Source organism: Schistocerca gregaria, chromosome 2, assembly GCF_023897955.1.
Source record: "Schistocerca gregaria isolate iqSchGreg1 chromosome 2, iqSchGreg1.2, whole genome shotgun sequence".
In the NCBI taxonomy this organism is placed as follows: domain Eukaryota; kingdom Metazoa; phylum Arthropoda; class Insecta; order Orthoptera; family Acrididae; genus Schistocerca; species Schistocerca gregaria.
The window spans coordinates 156,713,647-156,728,797 of record NC_064921.1 but is presented as its reverse complement, the minus strand read 5'-3'; the positions used below and the strand labels follow the sequence as shown (position 1 = coordinate 156,728,797).

The 15,151-nt window shown below is 39.5% G+C and overlaps 1 protein-coding gene across 2 annotated transcripts in view; it reads left to right on the top strand.

The window, feature by feature from the left end:
- LOC126336581 (uncharacterized) overlaps nt 1–15,151 on the top strand; it is a 41,818-nt gene that overhangs the window by 10,826 nt on the left and 15,841 nt on the right. Inside the window, exons 1-2 of one of the 2 annotated variants that reach the window (XM_050000440.1) lie at nt 2,252–2,434; nt 2,666–2,811. In XM_050000440.1, the coding sequence (XP_049856397.1) occupies nt 2,693–2,811 (119 nt within the window). In that variant the 5' untranslated portion in view covers nt 2,252–2,434; nt 2,666–2,692. Of the gene's footprint in view, nt 1–2,251; nt 2,435–2,665; nt 2,812–15,151 lie in introns of those variants that run through there. The other variant, XM_050000439.1, reaches the window with a different exon arrangement.

Here is a 15,151-nt window from a genome sequence, read left to right as displayed (position 1 = left end):
CTTTATGCAACTATCACTCTTTCCCCTTACCAGCCAAATGTTGGTAATGTACATTTCTACTATGACTTGGTTTCGAAGCAGCTACTATCAAGTCAAGCAGCACCACACAATGTGTATCAATGAAATCTGCTATGAAAATCCAGATGGAATGTAACAATATAATGAAAAGGATAGAAGGATAGTTGCTACTCACCATATAGTGGAGATGCTGAGCCACAGATAGGCATAACAAGGCTTTCGGAAAGTGATCTTTACGCCATCAAGGCCTTTGTTGAAATCAAAAAAAAAAAAAACACACACACACACACACACACACGACTATGGTCCTTGGCAGCTGAAGCCAGACTTTCAATGATGTTTGTGCTCATATGTGCCATTTATATTGGAAGAAAGCAACTTAACATAACTTTTAATGTAATTTTTCAGGCTTTAAAGCTTTAAGTTATATTATGATCATACAATGTGTGTGTGAGTGTTGTCTAACTTCAAGAAAGCCATGTTGGTTAAAAGCTCACTTTCCCACAGTCGTTTTGTTGTGCATGTCAGCGACTCAGCATCTCTTCTATATGGTGAGTAGCAACTATTCTCTTCATTATAATGTTATATCTACAATGGAAGTGGATATAGTGCAAGTAAGAAGCATCCATGTACCTATCTGTGCCCTACCTACATTGCTGGAAGTTGGGAGACATTTGCTCATCAAGTGAAGTGTGCAAGTCTTGGCAAAAGCTTATAAAGTGGTAGATGCTCTACTGTGTCATTTTCTTATTTTGCAATATAGTATGCAAATAAAAGGAAGTTTGGCACTCGAAGGAATGATAAAGGAAGGTTAGTGTCACGCAACCACAACAATGTCTTTAAGAGAGTGAGTGCAAGCTTGAATTTGGCTATGATGGAGAAGAAATCTAATTACTTGTGTTAGTTTGCAATTTCATAAAGTGTCTGATTTCTTTACGGCAACGGCCTTGCCGCAATGGATACGCCTGTTCCCGTGAGATCACCGAAGTTAAGCGCTGTCGGGTGTGGTCGGCACTTGGATGGGTGGCCATCCAGGCCGCCATGCGCTGTTGCCATTTTTCGGGATGCATTCAGCCTCGTGATTCCAATTGAGGAGCTACTCAACCTAATAGTAGTGGCTTTGGTCAAGAATACCATCATAACGACCGGGAGAGCAGTGTGTTGACTCCACACTCCTCCTCTCCTCATCCTCTTTTTGAGGATGACACAGTGGTCGGATGGTCCCGATGGGCCTGTAGACGGAGTTGTGGTCTGATTTCTTTGCTTTTCCAGTGCCATCAGTTTTGACTCTGTATGAAATAATGTTCAGTACTGTATCATTGTTTACCATGTTTCTTTCATGTCATTGTGATACAATGTAGATTATTAGCCCACAATTTTATTTATAACTTTTGATGATGTTTGTGCGCCGCCTACATTGCAAGAGAGCAGCTTAACGACTAAATTTAAATGTAATTTTTCATTTTGTTCACTCTAAAGCTTTAAGTTACAGTATGGTTGTACATGAAAGTGTGAGTATTTAACTGGTTAATTAATTGCCTGTTGCAACCAAAATGTGCATCATTCATCTGAAACACCCACGTGGATTGTAAATCACCAGAAGCTGGACAAGAAATGGGTAAAACCAGACGTGGTTCAAAGAAATAAAGTTTGTTCAGCCTTTGTGACTAGTTGCTGATGCTACTGTACAACTTCTATTCCAGTACAAGCATTCTGATATTATGACATAGCTAAAATTCTTTTTGCATTAATAATAATCTAGTAGTTCTAGGGTTCGTAGTTCCCACCAAGGTTAATGTTTAGTCAGGAACAGTACCACATCAACTACATCTGTACTGTATACAGAAAGATCCTTGTAAGCCAGTTATTATTGCTGGTGGAAAAATATTTCACCAGTAACATCATAGTGCTCTCAACAGATTTGCAAAATTAACTAAAAATCGTGTCACCACGGATAACTGCAATTAATCCTTTCACTGTAACTTCATGGCAAATCAGTGGTCTTATTAATGAGGAAGTCAGTTATATGCTTCTTTAGTAGACTTGCAGTACTCACTCTGCGAATAATTTGGTGCTGTTTTTTTTTTCCCCAACTCTGCACTCTGTTTTAGTGGATTCCTAGAATTTTTTTGATTATTCTTCTCATTCGTCACTAACTGTCAGTGTTTGAAGAAAGGAATACGAATCTTTTCAGGTATAATGTTTTCTTATTTTATAACTTGAATAAAATAACATTATGACTGGCAAAAATGATGTTAGCAGAAAGTGATGCCAGTGTGGAGCCAGCCATGCATGCCCAGGCATTGCATGTATGTGCAAAACAGACAACACATTGTGCATGTGGCACTTGAGAAAGGACTGCAATTGACTTGCAACTGGCTCCTACCTCTTGACTGTCTGAAACATCAATCACAAGGTTATTTTAATCAAAGTATACTAGTCATTTCATTAAGCTGTAAGTGTCTTCTGTATCACAAGGTTATTTTAATCAAAGTATACTAGTCATTTCATTAAGCTTTAAGTGTTTTCTGTTTACCTGTTGCTGATGTTACTTGATCTTGAAAATGTTTTTGTCTTTATCATATATTTGACAAAATTAATGTCCACCTCCAAATATTAAAGAACATCTTAATGATGTGATTTCCAGAGACAAAAACAATATGAAAGACTGAGTATGGCAGTTCAGAAAAGAAGAGAACAAGATATACCACCAGGAGCAATAATTCTGTCAGAGGAGAATGTGTTGGAGTACCATTGGAAACTTGTGAAGCACTGGACTCCTACTGAAGATGTGTAAGAATAAAATAATTTAAATTATATTTTAACCTTTCCTGTGTGTGTTATGTTTATTCAGCTGCTTGTAAGATGACGATTTTTGCAAACCTCATGTGATTATCTTTCATATTTATTCGCTCATCTTGTGGGCATGCATCTGAGACAGTATTATTCCTTTTTCCCATATTTTGGCTGATAATCATACAGCCAGTCTTCAAGGTGAGCTGGTGACAGGTTTAGACATAATTCCCACCTAAGCAGTATGATATGCCATGTGGTACACAATGTGATTTACAATATGATGCAGAAGCAGTCCGTTTTGGTGGAGTGCATACGAACATAGTTGAGGCAGTTTACCTAGTTCACATTGGTGCACTTATATCATACACAGCTACATACAAAATGTAGCTAACATATCAAAATTGATTTTGAAGTTGGAAAAGGAGCCTTGTCTGTTTTCACTCTTGAATGGATGGATGATATATATTGGAGGTTGTCCATGATGAGGTTGGGAGCAATGCACCACAGGCAAGGCTATTGCTGGCTGTTGTGTGGAGCTGCCTTTTGTTTCTCTTTCTTGTATGCTGACAATACAATGTAAAGCATTCACTAGCATGTGTGCTTTCAAGCTGGAAAGACATCTGCACTTGTACATTTCAGTGCTGCATGTCGTCAGCATGTCATTCACACAGGGGGAATGTTCAAAGATTGTCTTCATCATCCAGTTTGTTGAGAAAAGCCCTTGTCTATGGAATTACACAATGAAATCTTATTCTAGGGCAGATGTGATGACTAGCTTGATGTGGAGGAAGGTTGCAATGGAAATGAAAGAAACAGGTAAGAACTTCCTGTGCAGTCTGTGCCTTCATTTTCAACTCCTTCTTTTCCTTGTTGCAGTTTCTAATTCAGTAACAAACCTATGGTATGAGATTATAAAATGTTAATTGCATTCTAAAAGTGCATCATTTTAAACTGCCACTGATGGTGCTACATGTCTGATGGACACATATGAATTATTTGAACAGTTTCATATTTCTCTCTATCTCTATCTATCTCAAAAGCGCTGGCAGGTCAATAGACACACAAACAGACACAAAATTCGAGCTTTTGCAACCGGCGGTTGCTTCATCAGGAAAGGGGGAAGGAGAGGGAAAGATGAAAGGATGTCGGTTTTCCTTTTTTCCCCCTAAGGTAAGTCTTTCCGCTCCCGGGATTGGAATGACTCCTTACCCTCTCCCTTAAAACCCACATCCTTTCATCTTTCCCTCTCCTTCCCTCTTTCCTGAAGAAGCAACCGCCGGTTGCAAAAGCTCGAATTTTGTGTGTATGTTTGTGTGTCTATCGACCTGCCAGTGCTTTTGTTTGGTAAGTCACATCATCTTTGTTTTTAAAAACAAAGATTCCAAGACTTACCAAGCGGGAAAGCGCCGGCAGACAGGCACAATGAACAAAACACACAAACACACAAACACACACACAGAATTACTAGCTTTCGCAACCGATGGTTGCTTCTTCAGGAAGGAGAGGGAAAGACGAAAGGATCTGGGTTTTAAGGGAGAGGGTAAGGAGTCATTGCAATCCCGGGAGCGGAAAGACTTCCCCCTAAGGGGAAAGCTAGTAATTCTGTGTGTGTGTTTGTGTGTTTTGTTCATTGTGCCTGTCTGCCGGCGCTTTCCCGCTTGGTAAGTCTTGGAATCTTTGTTTTTAATATATTTTTCCCATGTGGAAGTTTCTTTCTATTTTATTTACATCTTTGTTTTTAGATATATCTATCTATCTATATATCTATCACTTTTGGGGGGGGGGGGGGCGGAGGAAGACATGGTTTTGTATGCTGCAATACACTGCTGAAGGGTGTAGGAGAGTCTTTTTTTTTTTTTTTTAATCTACTGTACCTCAGTACAATGATATCACTGAAGTGAGACTGCACTCTGATGAGCAGATGGTCTAGCAGATTAGCATTGCTCCACTCAACAAGCGTTTGTCAAACAGTAGTTATTTCACACCTGTTGCTGGTAGCATTGGCAATAGGAGAGGATGTAAATTTGAATGGCCCATATTCTTATGATCTGATGTAGAAACACTGTTTTTGTGAGCTGAGGAAAGAATAATAAACCAGTGTGTATATTTTCGTCTTATTTATTATTAAAATATAAACATAAGTACAGTCCTATTAAAATAAGTTTATGCCTGGTAGTTTAAAAATATGGGACGGAGACAAGCAGTTTTCCTATTTTGGTTCACACACATCAGCAAGTTTACTACTCTACATGATGGTGCAGTGGTTAGTACACTGGACTCACATTCTGGAGGATGATGGCTCAAATCTGTGTTGCACCATCCTGAATTAAGTTTTCCATGATTTTCCTAAATCGCTTTAGGCAAATGCTGGGATGGTTCCTTTGAGAGGCCATCCTTCGCTAAGCCAGTGGGATCGATGACCCCAACTCACCTAACCTCTGCACAGCAACTCACTACAATATGAACAATTTCAGCGCATTGTGCACCATCCATAAATGCAGATACGCTACACTTCACCAGTCAGTCACTGTGAAAGGGTTATATAAATGCTAATGCCTTTTTATAGCAAACCCATGTATTTTCATTGGACAGAAATTTCTCCTTCATATTTGAGGAAACAGTTACTTAGCTAATTCTGTAAGCAAACAGTTTAAGACCATGACGACAATTCCTCAAAGGCACTTTTATCAGGCACTGAAGGCACATTAGCATATCCATGAAAAATGCCGAGACTTTTCATCAAGAAAGCAAATCAAGTTGTGCAATACACAAGCAGCTTTTACTGTCGCAACAGCACATTCCACATTGCAGTCGGTTGGCTCCTCAAACACTCAAAATGTTGATGTTAATATGCTGAAAGTGCTTTCAACATTATTTTGATTTCCAGATAGCTGAGAATTGAAAATTCTTTTCACATCATTTTCTTTTCAGAAGTGGCTGCATTAGGTACAGAAGTAAAGGGAAATCCCCATCACCAACAAAGTAGCATGAGAACAGCTCATTATTTCAATCTCCCGGCAGGCAAACAGGATCCAAAACATTCAGTTTACATTCCTTCAACTACAGATCAATTGAAGAGTGGAGGTATACTGCTCCATTGCTAACCCATCTGCTATCTCACCAAAGTCAGTCAGTATAAACATGCCATTTGCATCAGTGGCAGCTATCAGTCCAATTGAAAATTAACCTTTGTGATTTATGTTTCGAGATCTCATGTTCTTAAAATACATTATATGTTTGTCTTTTCTGTCAATACTGTGACACAGTTGACAGATTCCACAGATTTTGATCTAGGACAGGTGTAAATAATGGTTGCAGATGAGTCTAGAAAGCCTCACATGTTAATTAAAAAATGTCACTGATGGTACCTGTGCTTTTGTAAAACTGAAGGGCTAGGTCTTGAAAGTTGCTTCTTGCAGCCAAGTAGATGTAGTAGTAGTTAATGAGAATTTGTGAGCTTGCATTAGAAATTAAATATGGTAAAAACAAATACTGGAAAATATACATAACTTTTACATCTTGTATGCATGCTAATGTATCTGTCTGTAACATTGTCAGGTGTTTTGCAAGTCTAGAAACAGGTATAATCTTAGTCATTTTTAAACATATACCTGCTTTGTATTCATTTTAGTTTACCTTCATTTTCAAAACAGATGTGCCAAGAATTATGGAAAAACATCCACACTGTTTTTAGAGAGTCACTGAAGCTTCTGAAATATGTATCAGGAAAACTAAAGGAACCAATTTATTCAGCCCCCAACTCTCATTTCTTCACCTGTATGTGAAGGGATTTCTCAGTTCTGGGAATATACCTTCACTTGTGGAAAAGATGATGGTGTGATAGCTTCAGGTGAAATGTTGTCTATCACAAACCCTCAGAAAGTGGAAAGATGTGAAATATTGGAAGAAGTATGTGATGTGGTTAAATGTGATGTGATAATTCAATCACTTCCCTCAAAAAGAAAAACTGAAGCCAGTAAGAATGACGCCAAGGAAGAATTTGCCAGAATACTGGAAACGAAACAAATTACTGAAATGAAAACACGTTGGGCTGTGTTTTCAGTCTGTGCCCCCCCCTCCCCCAGTTTTAGAATACTTTATCATAAGTGTAAAAGGAACAGGGGTGGACAAAAGTATTCAGACACAGGTCACATGCATATCTCATGGTCAGTTGTGACTGATGCATACAAGGAATGTGTATCTGCCTAGGTGTCATAATGCAGGGAATATTTCAAAAGTCGTCGACTGTGTGAATGTCACCGTACCCCCTACCTGGAACAATTAGTTCTGCGTTACCATAACAGGTGTGTGTTTCACTCAGGACAAAAGTAATCAGACACCGCCCTGCTTGACATGGTAACTGCAGTCTGAAGGCAAAACTTCGCGGCAGCAAGCAGTCAGTGTACGCAAAGCAGCTGTCTCGTACTACAGGAAAGCACAGATTTCATAAAAAAAGACCAATGTAGCACCATGCTTCTTAAAGGTAGGGAAATGACAATGGAAGACTGAAGGCTTATTGTGCAGCTGCATAGTGAGGAAAAATCATATGCAGAAATAGCAAAGTCTTCAACCAAAGTTGATAAAGTATATTTAGTATTGTCCAGAAATGGAAAGAAAAAAAACTCTCGTCAGTCGTCCACGGCAGGGGTGCCCTTTTGGGACGAGATACTGTGTCATTATGAGCGCAAATTTACTCTGAGCCACGTGGATGGCCGCAGTTTAGTGTGGCGTCAAGCAGAGACAGAGTGGGATCCCAAAAACATACAAGCATCCATCAAACACGGAGGTGTCAGTGTGATGGTGTGAGGATGCATGTCTTCTGGAGGTGTTGGTAAGCTTGTCTTTATTGAAAGCACCATGTACAAATTTGTCTGTCTCAAACAAAATGTGATGAAAAGTTTTCTGAAGCTGGATCTTGGAGGTGACTTTTATTTCCAAAAAGACAATGATCCTAAGCATGCGGTGGAATTTGTCAAACTGTGGGTCCTATACAATATGCCTCATCATGTCATTACCTCACCACATTCTCCAGCCCTCAGTCCCATCGCAAACATCTGGAATGAACTGAAAACGAGACTACACAAACAATATGTGAGCAGTTTGACACATTTGCATGCATTGATAGAAGAAGAAGAATGGGTAAACAAAGGTTCAGATATAACGAAAAAAGTTGTTTACTCGGCGACACAAGGACTGAGGGCTGTAATACAGAGAAAAAGACGCATTACCAAATAAGTGTCTGAATACTTTTGCTCATAGTATATTTCAATTTTCTTCTTTTTCTTTCATAAAGCATGTTTTTTACTCTTATTCTGCATATGTTCAGACTGACATATGTATTACACATTTGTAAAAATTAAAGTATATGTTTTGAGTTAAAAACACATTTAAGGTTTACTTTTCTGATTACTCCCGGTGTCTGAATACTTTTTTCGCCTCTGTATCTGAAAGCAAAATTTCTTTTACTCCTGTATGAGCGGTTGACCGAAACTGAGGAGGACACCATGGGATTTTCCATATCATTATGGGCTTCTTCCAATTCTTTAAACAATTGTCCACTCCTGTGTAGAACACACCTCTCACTGCCTCACCATTGATGATACCGATCTCACTTCAAATCCAGCAATGTACTCCTCAATCCGCATCAAGCTGAGTCATGTACTATCTTGCAAAATAGGACAGTTGTAGAAATACTATACTAGCTTTAGTACCATGTAACCATCATTTATTTATGTACCTTGTTGAATAAAATATCTCAAAACACTTACACTAAATTACCGTATTGTAATGAGTAGCTTTGCAGCAGAAGAAATACTAATTCAAACATTAGTGTCCTCTTTTGTCATATTAGATGCTCCAAAAAGTGGAAACTATCTGGACTCATTCAGTAGAATTTGTGGGTTTTTGTTTGTGATGAGAGCATCCAAGAGAAACCACAGCCAAACTGTGCTTGATATTTATAACATTGTATGGCTGCAACCAGTACTTACTTTTCTTTTTCAATTTTCTGAGTTTTAAGTAATGATTTTGTTGTTGTAGTTGTGGTGGTCTTCAATCCAGAGTCTGGTTTGATGCAGCTCTCCATGCTACTCTATCCTGTGCAAGCTTTTTCATCTCCCCATACCCACTGCACCCTACATCCTTCTGAATCTGTTTAGTGTATTCATCTCTTGGCCTCCCTGTATGATTTTTACCCTCCGCGCTGCCCTCCAATACTAAATTGGTGATCCCTTTGATGCCTCATAATATTTTATTTTCCTGCCCCCATGAACCATGGACCTTTGCCGTTGGTGGGGAGGCTTGCGTGCCTCAGCGATACAGATAGCCGTACCGTATGTGCAACCACAACGGAACGGTATCTGTTGAGAGGCCAGACAAACGTGTGGTTCCTGAAGAGGGGCAGCAACCTGTTCAGTAGTTGCAAGGGCAACAGCCTGGATGATTGACTGATCTGGCCTTGTAACACTAACCAAAAAAGCCTTGCTGTGCTGGTACTGTGAACGGTTGAAAGCAAGGGGAAACTATGGCCGTAATTTTTCCCGAGGGCATGCAGCTTTACTGTGTGGTTTAATGATGATGGTGTCCTCTTGGGTAAAATATTCCGGAGGTAAAATAGTCCCCCATTCGGATCTTCAAACGGGGACTACTCAAGAGGATGTCATTATCAGGAGAAAGAAAACCGGCGTTCTGCGGATCAGAGTGTGGAATGTCAGATCCCTTAATCGGGCAGGTAGGTTAGAAAATTCAAAAAGGGAAATGGATAGGTTAAAGTTGGATATAGTGGGAATTAGTGAAGTTCGGTGGCAGGAGGAACAAGACTTCTGGTCAGGTGACTACAGGGTTATAAACACAAAATCAAGTTGGGGTAATGCAGGAGTAGGTTTAATAATGAATAGGAAAATAGGAATACAGGTAAGCTACTACAAACAGCATAGTGAACGCATTATTGTGGCCAAGATAGATATGAAGCCCATGCCTACTACAGTAGTACAAGTTTATATGCCAACTAGCTCTGCAGATAATGAAGAAATTGAAGAAATGTATGATGAAATAAAAGAAATTATTCAGGTAGTGAAGGGAGACGAATATTTAATAGTCATGGGTGACTGGAATTAGGCAGTAGGAAAAGGAAGGGAAGGAAAAGTAGTAGGTGAATATGGATTGGGGGTAAGAAATGAAAGAGGAAGCCGCCTGGTAGAATTTTCCACAGAGCTCAAATTTATCATAGCTACCACTTGGTTCAAGAATCGTGAAAGAAGGTTGTATACATGGAAGAACCCTGGAGATACTAAAAGGTATCAAATAGATTGTATAATGGTAAGACAGAGATTTAGGAACCAGGTTCTAAATTGTAAGACATTACCAGGGGCAGATGTGGATTCTGACCATAATCTATTGGTTATGACCTGTAGATTAAAACTGAAGAAACTGCAAAAAGGTGGGAATTTAAGGAGATGGGACCTGGATAAACTGACTAAACCAGAGGTTGTACAGAGTTTCAGGGAGAGCATAAGGGAACAATTGACAGGAATGGGGGAAAGAAATACAGTAGAAGAAGAATGGGTAGCTTTGAGGAACGAAGTAGTGAAAGCAGCTGAGGATCAAGTAGGTAAAAGGATGAGGGCTAGTAGAAATCCTTGGGTGACAGAAGAAATACTGAATTTAATCGATGGAAGGAGAAAATATAAAATTGCAGTAAATGAAGCAAGCAAAAAGGAATACAAATGTCTCAAAAATGAGATCGACAGGAATTGCAAAATGGCTAAACAGGGATGGCTAGAGGACAAATGTAAGGATGTAGAGGTGCATATCACTAGCGGTAAGATGGATACTGTCGACATGAAAATTAAAGAGACCTTTGGAGAAAAGAGAGCCACTTGTATGAATATCAAAAGCTCAGATGGAAACCCAGTTCTAAGCAAAGAAGGGAAAGCAGAAAGGTGGAAGGAGTATATAGAGGGTCTATACAAGGGTGGTGTACTTGAGGACAAAATTATGGAAATGGAAGAGGATGTAGATGAAGATGAAAGGGGAGATATTATACTGAGTGAAGAGTTTGACAAAGTACTGAAAGACCTGAGTCGAAACAAGGCCCCAGGAGTAGACAACATTCCATTAGAACTACTGACAGCCGTGGGAGAGCCAGTCCTGACGAAACTCTACCATCTGGCGAGCAAGATGTATGAAACAGGCAAAATACCCTCAGACTTCAAGAAGAATATAATAATTCCAATCCCAAAGAAATCAGGTGCTAGATGTGAAAATTACCGAACTATCAGTTTAATAAGTCACGGCTGCAAAATACTAACGCGGATTCTTTAAAGACGAATGGAAGCCGACCTTGGGGAAGATCAGTTTGGATTCCGTAGAAATGTTGGAACACGTGAGGCAAAACTGACCCTACGACTTATCTTAGAAGCTAGATTAAGGAAAGGCAAACCTACGTTTCTAGCATTTGTACACTTAGAGAAAGCTTTTGACAATGTTGACTGGAATACACTCTTTCCAGTTCTGAAGCTGGCAGGGGTAAAATACAGGGAGCGAAAGGCTATTTACAATTTGTACAAAAACCAGATGGCAGTTATAAGAGTCGAGGGGCACGAAAGAGAGCGCGGTTGGGTAGGGAGTGAGACAGGGTTGTAGCATGTTCCCGGTGTTATTCAATCTGTATATTGAGCAAGCAGGAAAGGAAACAAAAGAAAAATTTGGTGTAGGAATTAAAATCCATGGAGAAGAAATAATAACTTTGAGGTTCGCTGATGACATTGTAATTCTGTCAGAGACAGCAAAGGACTTGGAAGAGCAGCTGAACGGAATGGACAGTGTCTGGAAAGGAGGATATAAGATGAACATCAACAAAAGCAAAACGAGTATAATGGAATGTAGTCGAATTAAATTGGGTGATGCTGAGGGTATTAGATATGGAAATGACACGCTTAAAGTAGTAAAGGAGTTTTGCTATTTGGGGGGCAAAATAACCTATGATGGTCGAAGTAGAGAGGATATAAAATGTAGACTGGCAGTGGCAAGGAAAGCGTTTCTGAACAGGAGAAATTTGTTCACATCGAGTATAGATTTGTGTCAGGAAGTCATTTCTGAAAGTATTTGTATGGAGTGTAGCCATGTATGGAAGCAAAGCATGGACGATAAATAGTTTAGACAAAAAGAGAATAGAAGCTTTCGGAATGTGGTGCTACAGAATAATGCTGAAGATTAGAAGGGTATATCACATAACTAATGAGGATGTATTGAATAGAATTGGGGAGAAGAGAAATTTTTGACACACCTCCACTAGAAGAAGGGATCAGTTGGTAGGACGTGTTGAGCCATCAAGGGATCACCTATTTAGTATTGGAGAGTATTCCAGTCAACATTGTCAAAAGCTTTTTGTAAGTGTACAAATGCTAGGAACTTAGGTTTACCTTTCCTTAATCTAGTTTCTAGCATAAGTTGTAGGGGCAGTATTGCCTCACGTGGTCCGACATTTCTACAGAATCCAAACTGATCTTCCCTGAGGTCGGCTTCTACAGGGTTTTCGATTCATCTGTAAAGAATTCAATTTACTGTTTTGCAGCCATGGCTTATTAAACTGATAGTTCGGTAATTTTCACATCTGTCAACACCGACTTTCTTTGGGATTGGAATTATTATATTCTTCTTGAAGTCTGCGGGTATTTCGCCTGTCTTACACGTCTTGCTGACCAGATGGTAGAGTTTTGTCAGGGCTGGCTCTCCCAAGGTTATCAGTAGTTCTAAAAGAATGTTGTCTACTTGCGGGGCCTTGTGTCGATTTACGTCTTTCAGTGCTCTGTCAAACTCTCATTTTTGAGACATTTGTATTCCTTTTAGCCTCCTTCATTTACTGTATTTTTGTATTTTCTCCTTTCATCAGTTACAGTCAGTATCTCTTCTGTTACCCAAGGATTTCTATTAGCCCTCGTCTTTTTACTTGCTTGATCCTCTGCTGCCTTCACTATTTCATCTCTCAAAGCTATCCATTGTTCTTCTACTGTATTTCTTTCCCCCATTCTTGTCATTCATTCCCTAATGCTCTCCCTCAAACTCTCTACAACCTCTGGTTCTGTCTGTTTACTCAGGTCCCATGTCCTTAAATTCCCACCTTTTTGCAATTTCTTCAGTTTTAATTTGCAGTTCATAACCAATAGATCGTGGTCAGAGCCCACATCTGCCCCTGGAAATGTCTTATAATTTAAAACCTGGTTCCTGAATATCTGTCTTACCATTATATAATCTATATGAAAGTTTTCATTATCTCCAGGCTTCTTCAATGTATACAACCTTCTTTTATGATTCTCGAACCAAGTGTTAGCCATGATTAAGTTATGCTCTTTGCAAAATTCTGCTAGGCAGCTTCCTTTTTCATTCCTTTCCCCCATTCCATATTCACCTTTTTCATCCCTTTCCCCCATTCCATATTCACCTACTGCGTTTCCTTCTCTTCCTTTTCCTACTACCGAATTACAGTCACCCATGACAATTAAATTTTCATCTCCCCTCATTATCTGAATAATTTCTTTTATCTCATCATTCATTTCATCAATATCTTCATCATCTGCAGAGCTAGTTGGCATATAAACTGGTACTACTGTGGTAGGTGTGGGCTTCGTATCTATCTTGGCCACAATAGTGCATTCACTATGCTGTTTGTAGTAGCTTACCCGCATTCCTATTTTTTTATTCATTAGCAAATCTACTCCTGAATTACCCCTATTTGCTTTTGTATTTATAACCTGACCAGAAGTCTTGTTCCTCCTGCCACCGAACTTCACTTATTCCCACTATATCTAACTTTAAACTATCCATTTCCCTTTTTAAATTTTTTAACCTACCTGTCTCTTGATGGGATCTAACATTCCATGCTCCAACTCATAGAACGGCAGTTTTCTTTCTCCTGGTAACAACATTCTCCTGAGTAGTCACCACCTGGAGATCCGAATGGGGGACTATTTTATCTCCAGAATATTTTACCCAAGAGGATGCCATCATCATTTAACTATACAGTAAACCTTCATGCCCTCGAGAAAAATTGTGGCTGTAGTTTCCCCTTGCTTTCAGCCGTTCGCAGTACCAGCACAGCAAGGCCACTTTGGTTAGTGATACAAGGCCAGATTAGTCAATCATCCAGACTGTTGCCCCTGCAACTACTGAAAAGGCTGCTGCCCCTTTTCAGGAACCACACATTTGTCTGGTCTCTCAACAGATACCCCTCTGTTGTGGTTGCACCTACAATACGGCTATATGTATCACTGAGGCACGCAAGCCTCCCCACCAATGGCAAGGTCCATGGTTCATTGGTGGGTAAGTAATGATAAGCCACAATAATGCCCTGTTCAAAAGAGCTCATGATTGCAACTGAGACAGAAATGTGATTCGTGCTGTCTTGTTGCTTTTTGTGGCACATCAGCGGGAAGATGTGCATTGCATGGATAAGTGTTATGTCAAGCAACCATTAATGAAATGTGTTGTATTGCATATTGTATCAGGTCAGTGGGGATTGCATCTTAAAACCAATTGGCACAATACTGTGGAGTAAATGTGCGTGTGTGTTGGAGATGAGAAAAGTCTTTCAAATTGTTACATATTCTGAAACTTTTAATTTCTAGTAAATGTTTATCAGATACTCATTTACGCTCTGAAAAACAAGACTCTAAATTTAAAAAAAAGAGGTAGTATAAAATGATGCACTGTGCTACGAAAGATCATTAAAAATAAGAAGAAACGGATAAATTTAATCCCATTTGTTATACTCTATTGATGGAATTATAATGTTTAGATTCTCACTCGTATGTGGGAATTCTAAATGGCTTTTAATTTGTGTTTATCTTTGTCTGACCATCCCACTAGTGAATGTCAAGGAGTTGGAGGGTTATGGGACAGAAAGTCGAAAGAATGAGATCCACACTTAGTGTTTAATAAACTTCCTTGAATAACAGCGAATCCAGATTAATATTCAGTGCAAGCCCTTGAGCTAGGCCAAGTCAAATATCCACAATAGCTGCAGATGCTGAATTACCTTAGACTAGACTGACAGAGCTGTCAGACTAGACTAGAATGAGAGACTGGTTGGTGCAGTGACATTTAAGTCCGCTCTGTGGTGATGTTGGCTGTGTGGGCTGAGGAGGATGTGTCTCGGAACCAGCAGTTGGTTGGTGGTGCAGTCACATTGGTTACTGCCAACTTCTAGACATGGACTGGCACAGTATGGTATTGATAGTACACAATCTCACCATTACTTCTGTCTTTTTACATCCTACCCTTTTATGTCTTGAACTTAAGGTCTGAAGGAATTAACTTTCAACTCAAAAGAGTTTGAGGT